The sequence below is a fragment of the Protopterus annectens genome, chromosome 4.part0, assembly GCF_019279795.1.
Source record: "Protopterus annectens isolate FY-2018-M chromosome 4.part0, PAN1.0, whole genome shotgun sequence".
NCBI lineage: Eukaryota > Metazoa > Chordata > Ceratodontiformes > Protopteridae > Protopterus > Protopterus annectens.
In genome coordinates this window covers 693,711,146-693,726,277 of record NC_056733.1, presented here as the reverse complement: position 1 = coordinate 693,726,277, position 15,132 = coordinate 693,711,146, and the positions used below count along the sequence as shown (strand labels likewise).

The following is a 15,132-nucleotide window of genomic DNA, read 5'->3' as shown; positions in this document are numbered from 1 at the left end:
TATGGTAATGTGCAGAATCTTTGTTTGCAAATGTCCTTTGTATTTATGCACATATCAGTAATATACAGAAACAAAAAAATGCATGCAGAGCTATAGTGTTCAACATCCTGCAGCATATAGATTGAGTATTTTAAAACAGTAACACAGGCCAGGTGCACGCATCATTTACTCTGACTGGTTCAAAACTTAAGTCTAATGTCCAGTGTGTGCCACAGTTCTTCATCTGAGAGATGCAAAAGCACTCCATACTTCAGGATGGCATCTTTTTACTTTTTTTTTCTGTGTGTGTACGTGCGTGGGGGAGGAGTGAATTGCAACCAACTGTTCCCACAGTACATCAGGAATCTGGAAGCCACTGCTTATGCCATGAATATGCAGCATGTGGACCTCAAATACAACTCTATAGCTTATCCCGCGGCACAGTTTATACATCCTAAATAGTCTACTTTAATATCTTGGGACTCTTAATACTTTGGTTTTATTAAGATTTCAGGAACTTTCAGTCATAACCACTAAAATCTGCAACAACGCCAGCGTGTGTGGAGATTGCGGATTCGTGACCGTCAAAAGCATAAATGGAAACGATTTACTATTCATTTCAATATAAAATAAGCGGTGCAGTCAGTAAAACTGAGAGTTTTAACAGAAAAGGTTCACTGCCCTCCATAACAAGGTTTACGTCCTAGACAATGACGTCACCGAAACAAGCAAGCACATCAGTGTACAAAAAAATGGTTCCCAGTAGTTTGTAAACGGAACGTGAACTGTTTATAACTTTAAATTAGGAAATGGATTCAAGCAAAATGCAGAATAAGCTACTGCAAATAAATTGCTGATATCTCCAAAATGGAGGCACAGAAAGAGTCTGCACGGAGACTGGTGTGTAGTTTTTTCTTTATTTAGTGTGTAATTATTTTATGAAGATCAAAATGTGGGTGGAAACACGGTAAATACGTTGTGCTTATGTATTGATGGTATATAGAAGAAATTTAATAATGGAGATGATTTTTTTTTGTTTTGTACATCAGAAACGTTCTCATACCAGCTGCGGATACATTTGTGTTTTTTATCTTTGTAGATAATAAACATCTAAGTAGTCAGATATACGTTAACATAATTCGCACTGACGTATCCTCAAATGGCATATTGCTTTTATTTTCCTTGCATTTATAGTTGCACATTTATGTGGTGTAATATATAGGATGGTCGGGGTGTAGTTGCTTGTGAGACTGAACAGAACATGAAGCTTTTAAAGTCCCTACTGCTGGGAGCTGTAATAACAAGTTCTCTACCACTAAGCTGCATGTTGGCCTTTTTTAACTCTGGCATGATGGGGCCTAGGAAGCAGCATATACTTCTATATAATCTTATGTGCAACACGCTACGCTACAACTTCCAGTACTGAAAGTCATAAAACAGCTCTTTCGCGAACTGTCAACATCTGGGCTTTGTTTCAAAGGAAGAAACAGTGTCAGTATTTAAGTGTCAAAAAAGGCGAAGTCTGCTACCCACGCATGACATGTTTGCAGCAATGTTACAAGTGTGAAGTTCTTTAATATGTTAAGAGAATCGGCGGGTAAAAGTTAAAACGAATTTTTTAACTGTGTAACTGCAGCAAATCAGTTGTTTCCGTTGAAACGAGTTAACGTTTAGGCCTGTCGTGTTTCCTACTAAATAATTGAAGCAAAGTGTATACTAATATTGCTAGGTACAGTGCAAATAAGAAAAACAGTAATACAGAACTTAAGTAAAATCTGAAGTGTAGACTGTCGGAATCTTTGCAGCATGTTTTAAATTTACTTGCACATGTTACATAAGTTACATGAATTACTAACAGCAGCCACATGTATGTTCATGTTTACTGTTGTTATTGCAGCAATACATTCCTGTAAATACATGTTCTTAAGTATACATTAATTTTGTTAGTGAATGTGATTTTTTTTTCTCTTTCGCAGCGCTCAGTATGCAGGATACATTATGATGAAAATGAAGACTTTTCAGATTTAGAAGAAATGACTTGTATTCGGAGTTTTAACTTGGAAGATAAACTCAGGAGTGGACTTTATAACGGAAATTATGTGGCATTCATGGAGGGAAAAGGTACAACTTGACTTTCCTCCCCGCTTTAGTGACTTGAATGCAAATGGTAAACCTTGTGTACAAGCAGATGTGCACGAGGCAGCTGCAGGACGGTTTGTTTTTCCCGCCTGATTATCTGTGTGAGGGATGTGACGTCAGAAGTAACGAAAACTTTAGGAGCTTGCAGGCTTCCATTTTTTGGACTCAGGTTAACTTGGTGTCTTGTTTCTTAATGTTTTGCTGTAGTGAACAGTCTGTATCAGATAATACATTGGTACATTTCTGGTATAGCTGAAGTGCTTGCTGTATTTTAAACTCTGGTCATATTTTTGTGGTACTATTAGTGCTATTTTGGGAAGCTGAACCCGTATCTTTTAGGTGTATTTTTAAGGCGCTTCATATTTGCGATATTAAACCTTGTGTAGTGTGTGTTGAGTGCGTACTACTTGAATACTATGTATTGTATTAGTAACTTAAGAACAGTCAAATGTTACGTGCTAAGTAAAAATTACTCCCGCTGGTGCATTTTCCAAGGAAGTCAAGCACAGACATGTATTGTAGCAGTTCAGCTGTCTGATTTGACTTAAATTTTTAGCCCTGGCCATCTTAATCCCTCCAAAAACTGATGACATTTTGGAGAAAATGTGATTGAATACAGTTAATAAATAATGAATTCACTTTCTCTTACTCTGTCAAGGTCTCAAGTTAATAGTACTGATATTTTAAGTCTGTTTCTAGATTTGTCCTTGATTCATTGAGAGCAACGGTTGATATCATTTGGCAGACTTGTACGCGCGATTTCTGCACCTGTCACCGCGTAGTTTAGAGGCCCACATAAATTATCCAGTATTACTTAAATAATTGTGGCTGAAAACTGAAATTGATCCATTCCAGTTATCAACAGCAATTCCTTCCATAATATTCCTGAAACAGTTTTAGTAGCATCTGCGAATAGCATATTTATTTATTTCAGACTGCATTCCGGGTGTCCGAACTCAGTTTTTAATAAAAACTAAGATAAACTGCACTGATAAGCAATAAGTCATTAACACAATAAACACTTAGACTACGTATAGCACATACAGTACATAAATACATAACATACCAAAGCTTTTAGGAACCATTGTGTAAAAAAAGAAAATAGTCATTTGATATTTGCCCCTTGTAGCCAAGGTTTGGAAACCAAAACAGCTGATGTCATTAGCGTTAGCGCTGTTTGTTCACATACTTCAGTAGTTGAGATTAAGAAAAGAAATAGCTGAGATCAGGGCTGTTGATGTGCAAGATATGCGCCATTATTTCGTTACCTTTTCCGCAAACATGTAATATATATATAAAAGTCTAAAAAAATTAACTGAGAGCGAGCCAAGAGTAATGTGGACGGTATCTGGATGAAGAAATTACCAGAATATTTCATGTGATTGGAAGGTTTTACATGGGCGAAAATAAATACTAAGACTGACGGTTAGTGTTTTAACTGTGTGATTTTGTTGTCTGGGGGAGTCCACCAGGGCATGAGAATTTTTTTTCAGTGATGTCCGGGTAGAGTTAAGGCACTTACAGTAAACCTAGGATTTACTCTCCCCATAATTGGACATATACCTAGGATTTACTCTCCCCATAATTGGACATATACCTCTCAGCATTACCTGATTTTCAGGGGCATCCCCGATTTTCTATCAAATTTTAGTTCCATCCCTCTTAATCCCGCCTAAAATTGATGACCTTTGGACAAAAAGTGGTGAATTGTACTTAATAAAAATGACAGTAATTAAGAGTTTTTTAGACTTTTACTTTAGAAACTGTATATTCACATTCTTTTGTTTGTTCTATCAATATCTCATTTTAATAGTACTAATATTTTGTGTCCCTGATTGGTTGAGAGCTATGATTGGATACTTCATCAAAATATCCAGAGGTATTGGAAATATGTAAATATGTGCATGGTAGGTACTGTGTTGTATGTAGCCTTCAATAAAATTATGTGTTTTTAGTAAAAAAAATGTTGACAGAAGCACATAAAGTACAAACAGTAAAAGAAAGGGTAGCATTGACTGAAAATGTATAGGAATAAAGGGATGGAGAGTTGCGAAGAGAGGAGAAACGAAGTAGAGGATTATAGTGTGGAGGATATCTCTCAGCTGTTCATATTTTTGGTCCACTGGTATCTGGTTTTCTGGTAAATCACTGAGGGTTAAACTAAATAATGACAAGACAGTTGAGTTTCGGGCTGCATATCCTTCAGAAGATGCATGTTAATGCAAAACCTGTTCTATCAACTTTCTAAGTTTACAAGAGCCATATCTAAAATCTGCCCTGGGCCTTTGCCCCCATTATTGTTGTTTTTTTCTGTATTTCTTGCACTAAGAGATTGAGAGAAGGTGTGAACTAAAATAAAGAAGGTGATAATAGTGATCATGTAGCTGCTTTGTTACTAAGGAAGGAATACCTGTTTTTATTTATTTACCAGGAAAGTCTGGGCACAGGTCCTTTTTTAGCAGTCTCTGGGAGAAAAGCTCCACATACAACAAACATTAAGAGCAAATTGCACATATTAACAAAATATTTAACATTTGTTACAGGTGTAAGTTGCAAGTATTATTGTAGAAGTTGGAATTCTGCATGTGATGCATGTCTCCTTGGTTATCAATGGACAGTAGCGTTCCAGAGCAGTTGTTCTTTGTGAAGGGAATAGATAAGGATGGTTGCCTATATATTAAGGAGCACTTGCAGAGGTTAGTAGTAAGTCTGCCTGAGCATCAAAGCCTTCCCAGCTGGACATTAAAGTATAGGTGGGCAGATTCTGGAAATTGTTATTGTTTGTTCAAAGAAGAAGGCATTGCTGTTCATGTTAATTTAATATTTCTATTCATGTCATTTTCTGACACACCATCCAGACACCCTTTATAATGCATATATCACGACACAGACACCCTTTATAATGCATATATCATGACACAATCTATTTACTAACCATGCTGTCCATAAACATGAACGGTTCACAGATATGGAGTTGAGTGGCTGTAGTCTTGTGTTTATTTTCAGACTGAGCCAATTATTTCTTCCCTTCAGATTCAAGTGATGAATGCAAGGTAGGATGTGCAAGAGGACATCTCTGAACTGCTTCTGTTTAAAGAAGATGTATTTAAGATATCTTGCCCTGTATCACAGTCACCCATTTCAAACTGCTTTTAAAGTAAATTTGCTGGCTGTATCCCATTAATGTGATTCTTGTTATCAACACAAATAAAATTACAAAAGAATGACTTTTCCTAGGAGTGTTGAAGTTTCAAAGAAGATTCATTGCAAAAAAGCATTTTCAAGGCAACTCTGACTTCTTATTGACCCCCCAAACATCTATACTTATGTATGCTAACTCTGAGATCACTGCATCACTTGTTAAGAAGTCTCCAAGATACCAAGTTGTTCTTTAATTGTAGGTTATGGAATTTGGACATTTAGCGCTTGGCACTGAAACCAGTCATTGTGTTTCAACACATGGGTCATCTTATCTCTAGGGGAGGCCTGGCTGAAGAACTGAATGGTCTTCTCTTGGGGCAGTCTCAACCTTGTTGAGGGCTGGCAAACAGTCACATGTCCTGCTTCCTTTTAACTTGATGTTCTCTCTTACCAGTCTGCCCCCATTTTTCATTACTGTGATTACCTTACCCTGCCTAGCAGACTCCATTAGAGAAGATTAAAACCTGAAAAAATAGAGATTAAAACCTGAAAAAATTGAGAAACTTTTATCAACCCACTTTTATCAACCCTCCTATTGTAATCACTCTTTTGGACCAACCATGTCATGTCATGCCCTCTACTTTTTTCCGCATTTAATTGCACAGACCATGTGTACATGTTGTTGGCTGCATAATTAATTGTTATTTCCACCTCACTGGCATAATTAACTTTTATGAGAGGGTGGGCACAGCAGGCAAATGTTGCATGATATAAAAGACTGTCTTTTCGCTTGGGCTGCCAGGCCGTTTTACTTGTGCTGAGCTAGCCCTCCCATGACAAATTTTGTCCTGCTTCGACCTGCTAACATGAGCTTCCTGCCTGGGAAAAGGGTTTGTTCTTCTAACATAACCACCTTTGAAGTTGTATCCTAATGTTTCCTTTCCATCTCCTTTTAAGTAGTATGTCCATACACATTAATTTTATTCATCATGCTTTCAGCACACAAAGATGGAGATAAGTAGCCACAGTCATGTGTTTATTAGGCAGATGGAACCAATTTTTTCCTATTCAGGTCTGAGAGGAGTACAGAAGGCAGGATGTTTGGCGGGTCATCTGTGAACTGCATCTGAGCAATGCAGATTGCATTGGTGTTAGCTGTCTCTATAGCACTCTGTCGCCCATTTCAGACTGCTTTACAAATTATTATCCCTAATGTTACACCATGTGGGCCACCTTACATTCTTCTTGGGATGTCTTGCTGTAGAAGCACATGGTCTTCTTTTGGAGCAGTCTTTACTTTGTTGTGGACTGGTTAATGAGTTTGCATGTTCTCCCTCTTTTTTGAACTTTCTCTTCCTTTACCACTCCTGCCTCTCACCAGAATGACATATCCTCTCCCTTTTCAAATTTTCCCTCATTTACCACTCTTGCCTCTGCACCTCAGGAAAGAGTTTTAATCCTCTTCCCTTCGGGCAACCACATCTCAAGAAGGAGCTAACATAGACCACGGTATAGCATTTTTACAGATTTGATGGCAGCCCTGACAAATTCAGTCCACCATTGTTGTGTAAATGTGGTCATTCTGCTTTAACACATGGTGTGTTATATAATTGTCTGTGTAATTTCAGTTTCAGATTTATTTAGCTGTTTTTAAATACAAAAATAATGTTTAGAAAGTAAGAACAATTAAAATAGTAAATAGTTTAGTCCGAAAAGAAGCTAAAGTAAAAAAAAAATGTAAACAGTAAAAACAATAAAACAGAATAAAATACCAGTATAGTAACAAGAATAAACTAATTAAAATTATCAAAGTACTGCCTCTGCTCTTAAATTAGAAAAGAAAACTATAATTAAGGTTAAATGTCCAATTGTGGATGTGAATAACTAGATAAAATAACTACAACTTAAAACCATTAATTTGCATGTTCTTGTTCAGAAGTCGGATTAAACAGGAAAGCTGTGCGGGATTTGTAGATGGACTGATAGTGTGGAATGTTCCCTCAGCTACCGTGATAGTAAGGTCCACAGATTTGTGGCTTTATAAGCAGAGGAATACTAGCATAGTGATTCTTACAACCTCTTTGAAACCACAAGCAGCCCCTGGGAGGCTGAGGACAGTGACTTTGGTGGGCAGTATGGCATCATGTTCACAAACTCAAGTTTGTTGCTACCATCAAATAACACACTGAAAGAGACGGTGCTCTGGAATCTGTCAAAGTGGAACATACTGCCATGACCTCTCTTTTTGGATTCATTTAAGCTTCAGTGGATTATGAAGTAGCCATTGATGAATGGCTTTGATGTTGTCTGCAAGGGAGTTTATTATTGCCTTATTGTCTTGGAGGAGAGAGAAGTTAAACCGGGTGTCATCAGAGTAACAGTGATATGAAAGGCCGTTCCCTTTACTCAGCTCTTCCAATGGTAGCCGAAACTGCGTGGAAACAGAATGAACCCATACCTACAATTCTGTGGTATTTCACACACTAAAGAGTTTGGTTCTGAAGAATTTAAACTGAAGATCATCCTTTGGGTACAGCCTCAGAGGTAAGAAGGAAAACGATCAAGGACAATAGAGGACAGACCTCCACTTAATCGTCACTGTTCAGTCAGGATACCATGATCAAATGCTGCTGAGAGGTCCATCAAGACCAGGACATAGTAAAAGTACTGATCTCTAGCATTTAGGAGGTTATTTTGTAGTCTGGTAAGAGTAGTTTCAGTAGTATGCTCAGAATGAAACCCAGCTTGAAAAAGCTGAAGTCTGTTAGCTGTGTGATACATTCAAGGTGCGCTTAGGTAATCATGTCAGTAAACATGATAATTGTCAAGGAAATTTAGTCCAAAGTTGGTTTCTTTAGGGTTTAGTCTGCAAATCTTCTTTCAATGCAGCTTGAAAAATCCCAAATTTAAGAAAAGGCATTAATATCTGGAATTTAACTGTACCAGTCATATGTAGTCTAGCCACAACTGTTCAAGTGGGCAAGGATCCAGCCCAAATGTTGCAGGGCATGTGCTTGAAATCATGATTTACAGCTCACCATAACGAGGAAAAACACAGTCCAGAAAGAAATTCTTTGCCTGAGATTACTGAAATGCCCTTAAGAGTCACAAGAAGGAAAGGCAGAGCTAAAATTGACACTCTTGTCGGCAAAGAAAAAAAAAATCGAGCAGCCAGTTCAGATTCAGTCATGTGATGACAGAGCGCTTCAGATGTAAAGGCAGGTTGGATTACACATTCTGTCCACCTGCAAGAGCATTGCTGGTTATTTAACTGCTGCTGCTATTTCTGTGAGCAGGTAAGCTGCCCTATTACAAGAGGTCTCAGTATGATAATGGATAGAGTGCTCTTCCAGATCAAGGTTGTAATTCCAGAGACCACGTTTCCTCCTGTGGCATTCCAAACTCAGCATTTATCACATACCACAAAGCTCCAGATCGTACCATGGCTAATGTTCTTTAATTAGAATAGGCAGCGTATGATTTGCAGCACACGACAGCTGAGATGGTCATTGACCAGTGTGCCTGGACTGCTCACACCTTCCCTTGAAGGGAGTGAATGATTGCAGGTGAAAAATTCTTGTAAGCAATATTTGAAGTATTGGGATACACACTAGGTTCAAGGTCAGCAAGATTCAAATTTGTTAGCTCAAAGTCAAATTAAACAATGAAATGATCAGACCAAGAGAGTGTCTGTATAACCAAGTTATTGGTCTTCACATCCCGTAGGAAAATCCAGTTTATCTCCAGCTGTATGAGATGCACAGGTAATAACCTGAGCAAATCAGAATCCTTTTCTAGGTACAACTAAATTATTTGGCCAGAGACACTGATTCTTCATTAATCCAGGTGTTAGTCAACAAGAACAACAAGGTTCTGATTGGCAAAGTGTCATGCCAGTGAGGAATTTTGTGAAATCCTGTAGGAATGTCCTGACACAACCAGATGTATAGTAGAAGAGGAAGCACCTATAGTTTTCTCTTGGATGTGGGACATGTTTAGAGGAGCTGGTTATCCTAGTGACGACCCACATCAGTCTTAGCCTGGAGCTAAAACAAATAACCCCCACCCCAGTCTTAACATGCTCAAGGTAGTGAAAAGCAGGGATCCCATTAGGAATTGTACCTATCAAATAGGGGCCAAGAATTTCATGAAACCTGGTCTTCATAATGAAAGCAAAAGTTAAGCAAGTGGCTTCACAAGTTTACGTGTCCATTATTTTGCCCATGCCACTAACTCTGTCCACTGCATATATTGAAGTGGTAGTATACCACCTCTGACCATATTAGCTTTGTCTTGGGATACTTTGCATGTCCCTGCTTTTATAATCTTTTGTAACTCTGTTGTTGGAACATGATTTAGGCCAGTTCACTCAGTGTGGCATTATTACTACAGGTGTCATCTGCAGCTTTTTATTTCATTCTGGCTATATTGTGAGTTGATGTCCTTATTTTCTGGAAATTCCTGGCCATTGGACATCTTGTTACTTGATATATTCTGGGTGAGAGCCACTGCTGTGTTCTGCAGCCACTGTCAGCCTTTTGGTAAACTAATAACCTGCTGTTTTCAGACTCCCTTATGGCACTGGGTACACTTTAGCAAAAGAAAAATAGTTAAAGCAGATGGCTGCATGCATGTAGTTTTTATAGTTTTGACTTCCAACAGCTCAACCTCTTGAAGAGCTCTTTTAACGCCCCCTCTCTGGTATATGTGATGCTGCACCTCTTTTGAAAGCATTTAGAGTGTATCACCTAGTATCTATTTCCACTAGTATGTGTAGTGCTACATTGAATCTGGGTTGTATAACCATCATTCTCTGATGGCAAAAAAAAAAAAATTCTGTTACCTCGTGCAACCTACTATTGCCATATTTGTCATGTGATGTCCCATTGCAGCCCTGTGGGAAGCCTCAGTGTTACTGATTGTTAGCCACTTACCCTGTTTTAAATATATATAGGCATATGATTATCTCCTTCACTTTGTTTCTTTCGGCTTTTCCCGGTTAGGGGTCGCCACAGCGGAACTCCGGTCCGCTAATGATTGGTAGTTGATTTTTACGTGCTGAGTTACCAGCCCTGACGCACAACCTTCAATGAAGGTACGCCCATTCACGCATATCTCCACGCAGAAGACACTCTAGCTGAGAATCTAACACCTTGAAATTGTCTTGTGTTAAAACTATGGATTTATTTGTCATTTCTGGGTTGGACTAACTTCAAGACTTGGAATGTACTGCATAAGTACACCCTAAACCAGTGATGGCGAACCTTTTGAGTTTGGCGTGTCAAAAATTAGGAAAATGCCTAACTTGACTCTGCTTGCTTATCACCCTGCCCCCAACAAAAAAACATAAATTAAGTAAATAAAAATAAATACAGCATGGCTCTCAGTACATCAGGGATAAATCTAGAAATAAGAGACATGGACAGTTTAAACTACTAGTAGTATTAATTTGGGACACTTGACAGAAAAAAAATGAATGAATGAATATACATTTTCTGAAGTAAAATTAGTCTGTAAATCAAGTTGCCATAAACTGTAAAACTTTGCCAGTTTTAGGAGGGATTAAGAGGGACAGTTGAGAGGAATGTAAAACAGCACACTCCTAGACATGCAGACTTCTTACCCTTTGCAGAAGTGTAACCATGAAGGGAAAACAATGTCAGCACTGCCCTTTGCAGACTCTATCGAGAAAGTATACTAAAATAGTCTTTGAGGTTAATAACTTCCTTACCTCTGCAGCAGTGTTGAACCGGTTTCTGGCACAAAATAATTGGTGCACTTCACACAAGCAACAAATGCAAAAGCAGTTTCTTTGGTTACTCAGGTGTGGTGAACACTGGTGTGTCACCTTTGACATACTTGTCATAGGTTCGCCATCACTGCCCTAAACAGTTGTTGTTGTTGTTGTGTCTTTCGGCTTTTCCCGGTTAGGGGTCGCCACAGCGGAACTCCGGTCCGCTAATGATTGGCAGTAGATTTTTATGTGCCGAGTTGCCAGCCCTGACGCGCAACCTTTCAACGAAGGTACACCCATTCAAGCAAGTCTCCAGACAGAAGACGCTCTAGCTGAGAATCGAACGGGACAACGTCTTACTGTCAGGCACAGCGCTACCGCAGCACCACCACCACCGCAGTCCACTGCCCTAACAGTAATGTTCCATATTCACTAATGCATATCCCCTGATAATACTGTCCACAATGCCTCCAAAACTTATGGTGTATTGGCTCTCTTGTGCTGCTTTGCTCATCCTTTTAATGTGTAATTTATTTGGGAAACTTCAATGTCGTCCTTTGAAACCATGATTTTTTCAAACTTTTTTTGGAACTGGCTAGTGGCCCCAATACACACCGTTATTTTTCTTTGAACACTAGCATTACATAGGCCATCAGTTGTTTCATAGGAAAGGGCCTTGAAATTGGTAATTTCTGAGTCCAACTGGTTCTCATTAAGTGGTGCTCTTCACATTGCCTTATTAGCCTGCCTGTCAGCATATCAGTTTCCTTCCTAAATGATGAAGTACTTGTCCAGGCATTATGGCTTTTTCTGTTTACTAACCTTCTGAATCGGGTCCACTGCATAACAAGAGGCAGCTAAGGAACTGTCCATGTCTTTAACATGCTGATAGTCATGTTCAGTTCATGCTGATAGTCATGTTCAGTTCCATGCAATGTAAAATGCCTGATCAGCTTGTCTGTTACTTTCTTTCACCCAGCTGATTGACTGTATGCACCAGTCCTATGATATCTGACCTGGGATGAATCACTGTATGCACCAGTCCTATGATATCCGACCTGGGATGAATCACTGTATGCACCAGTCCTATGATATCTGACCTGAGATGAATCACTTGATGCTTCTTTTGATTCCCTACCAAGGTCCAGCTTGACTGCTGTGTGAAAGAATTCCAGTTCAGTAATGAGCTTACCTACTAGGTCATAAAGTTCTTTGGTTGCTTTTTGTTGAAGTACCTCTCTTTGTAAAATCCCATAGAAAGTGATTCCCAATCAACACATTGTTCATTGATTTTTGCCCTGAGCTGTTCCCCATGCATGGACCATTTAACTGCTGCTTTGCGAGTCTGCTTGATTCTCAGAAGGTGACTCGCCTCTTAAGTTGTACATAGCCAATATTCTTGGTGCTAGGTGATTTAATCATTTGACTTTACACTTGCTTACCAGTAATTCACTTAGGTGATGAGTTACATGGTTGAGATTTGGATGCTGCTGGTACCAACGTATTGAATCTGGTCCACTGTTAATAAGAGAAGTTAGATATGGAATTGTCCATGTCCTTAATATGTTGCTTTCTGATAGCTACATTCAGTTCTAAACAATGCAGAGAAGAGACCTAATTAACTTTTGCATTATCCCTTTTCTACCCATATAGTAACTGTATACACCTTCCTAGCAGTATGTGACCATAAGGAAATTACTGGATTCCTCATCTGATCACCACAAAACAAATTCCAGTGCTTCGTCCTTTGGAAGAATCCCATCTCACTAATGTTGCCTAACTTTCTGCTCATCATCCCTTGGGACCTTTTCTGTCTGAAACACAACCTGTTGTAGTATCTTCCAAAAATGCTTGACCAACATTCTATAAATAGCTCCACTTCTCTGATTAGTTATACTTTGTACCTCACAACTACCCAATTAAAATTAGGAAAGAACATCAATTTTTGTGCCAGATGCTTCCTTATCCCTTTTTATTACCCAAATCCCATGATTTGGTCTGGCACAACCACCCCTTTCATTGTTAGTCTCCTCACAAAGGGACTCTTAACTTGTAGGCAAAGACTAACAACTTCATCATTGCCTTTGCATGTAATAAGGTAATTTGCTTATGACTCCATCTTGCAAAAACACATTCCATTTTGACTACATTTTTCCTGTGGAAGATGGCATTACCTCACTGTGCTATCACTTTCTTTCTTTTTATAAATATCATTATTAAATTATCACTTAAGACGTAGGCAAACATACATTAAATGAAAAATTATATTACTACTTTCTGTTAACATAAACTATACATCATGTATTTTTTTCTTTATAATTATCAGTCCCAACATTATATAAATTGCTGAATTTCTGCCTTCTTTAAACTTCGCTCCTGAACATTATTTTGCATTTTTTGATCCCACAATATCCATTAATTTCTGTGTAATTTGCTCTCTCCATTTTCTAAAGATGCCTCTTCTATTTCTCTTATTTTTCTAATCATCATCTTCTGCTGCTTCTTTCGGCTGCTCCCTTTAGGGGTCGCCACAGCAGATCAACTGTTTCCATTTCTTCCTGTCCTCTGCATGTCCTCTCTCACCACATCCATAAACCTTATCTTAGGCCTTCCTCTTTTCCTGTTACCTGGCAGCTTCATCCTTAGCATCTTTTTCCCAATACACTCTGCATCCCACCTCTGCACATGTCCAAACCAGCGTAATCTTTTCTTCCTGGCTTTGTCTCCAAACCTTCCAACCTGGGCTGATATACTTATTCCTAATCCTGTCCATCCTCATCACACCCAGTGCAAATCTTAACATCTTCAGCTCTGCCACGTCAAGCTCTGACTCCTGCCTTTTTGTCAATGCCACTGTCGACAACCCATTTAACATAGCTGGTCTCACTACCCTCTTGTAGACATTCCCTTTCACTCTTACTGGTACTTGTCTGTCACAAATCACTCCTGACACACTTCTCCACCCACTCCATCCTGCGTGTACTCTCCTTCACCTCTCTTCCACACTCACCATTACTCTGAACTGTTGATCCCAAGTACTTAAACTCATCCACCTTCGCCACCTCTACTCCCTGCATCCTCACCATTCCTCTATCCTCCCTCTCATTCACACACACACATATTCTGTCTTAGTCCTGCTGACCTTCATTCCTCTTCTCTCTAGAGCATATCTCCACCTCTCTAGGGTCTTCTCCATCTGTTCCCTACTCTTACTACAGATCACAATGTCATCTGCAAACATCATAGTCCACGGGGACTCCTGTCTGATCTCGTCCGTCAACCTGTCCATTATCATTGCAAATAAGAAAGGGCTCAGAGCTGATCTTTGATGTAATCCCACCTCCACCGTAAATGCATCCATCACTCCCACCGCAGACCTCACCGCTGTCCCACTACCCTCGTACATATCCTGCACCACTCTTACATAGTTCTCTGACACTCCCGACTTCCTCATACAATACCACAACTCCTCTCTAGGCACCCTGTCATATGCTTTCTCTAAATCCACAAAGACACAATGCAACTCCTTCTGACCTTCTCTGTACTTCTCCATCAACACTCTGAGCAAACATCGCATCTGTAGTGCTCTTTCCTGGCATGAAACCATACTGCTGATCACTAATCACCTCCCTTCGTAACCTAGCTTCCACTACTCTTTCCCATAACTTCATGCTGTGACTGATCAGTTTAATCCCTCTGTAGTTACTACAGCTCTGCACATCACCCTTATTCTTAAAAATTTTTCAAATAATATTCAGTATCTTAAAGACAATAGGTTTGGACATTTCCATTTTCTAATAATTTCTAATTCTAATAATAGCCTTTTTGGCAGCCAACAGAATTGATAAACAAAGGACATAAACATGATATAAACTAAAAAAAAAAATAAATAAATAAAAAAACAGGAAACACACATTGTAACTGTATTACAGTTTATTAAACACTGAATGCTTTTGTCTTAAAACTTTCTTAAACAGACTTTATCAGGCCTTACTATGTCTAGGCAATTCAGATCATGTGTCCCAACCCAAAAAATCATATCCTTAGTTATAGCCATTTGCTAACCCAGTGTTTCTTTGTCTAGGGAATTTTTAAAATCTGCCAATTCATAACAGTCCCAAGACACATTTTCTGTTATC

The 15,132-nt window shown here is 38.9% G+C and overlaps 1 protein-coding gene across 4 annotated transcripts in view; it reads left to right on the top strand.

Moving 5' to 3' along the window:
- The first annotated feature begins 288 nt into the window (after nucleotides 1-288).
- The window catches only part of KDM2B (lysine demethylase 2B), a 3,837,686-nt gene continuing 3,822,842 nt past the window's right edge, over nucleotides 289-15,132 (top strand). For 3 of the 4 annotated variants that reach the window (XM_044068658.1, XM_044068655.1, XM_044068654.1), the window contains exons 1-2: nucleotides 289-879; nucleotides 1,956-2,100. In XM_044068658.1, the coding sequence (XP_043924593.1) occupies nucleotides 847-879; nucleotides 1,956-2,100 (178 nt within the window). In that variant the 5' untranslated portion in view covers nucleotides 289-846. Of the gene's footprint in view, nucleotides 880-1,446; nucleotides 1,709-1,955; nucleotides 2,101-15,132 lie in introns of those variants that run through there. The other variant, XM_044068656.1, reaches the window with a different exon arrangement.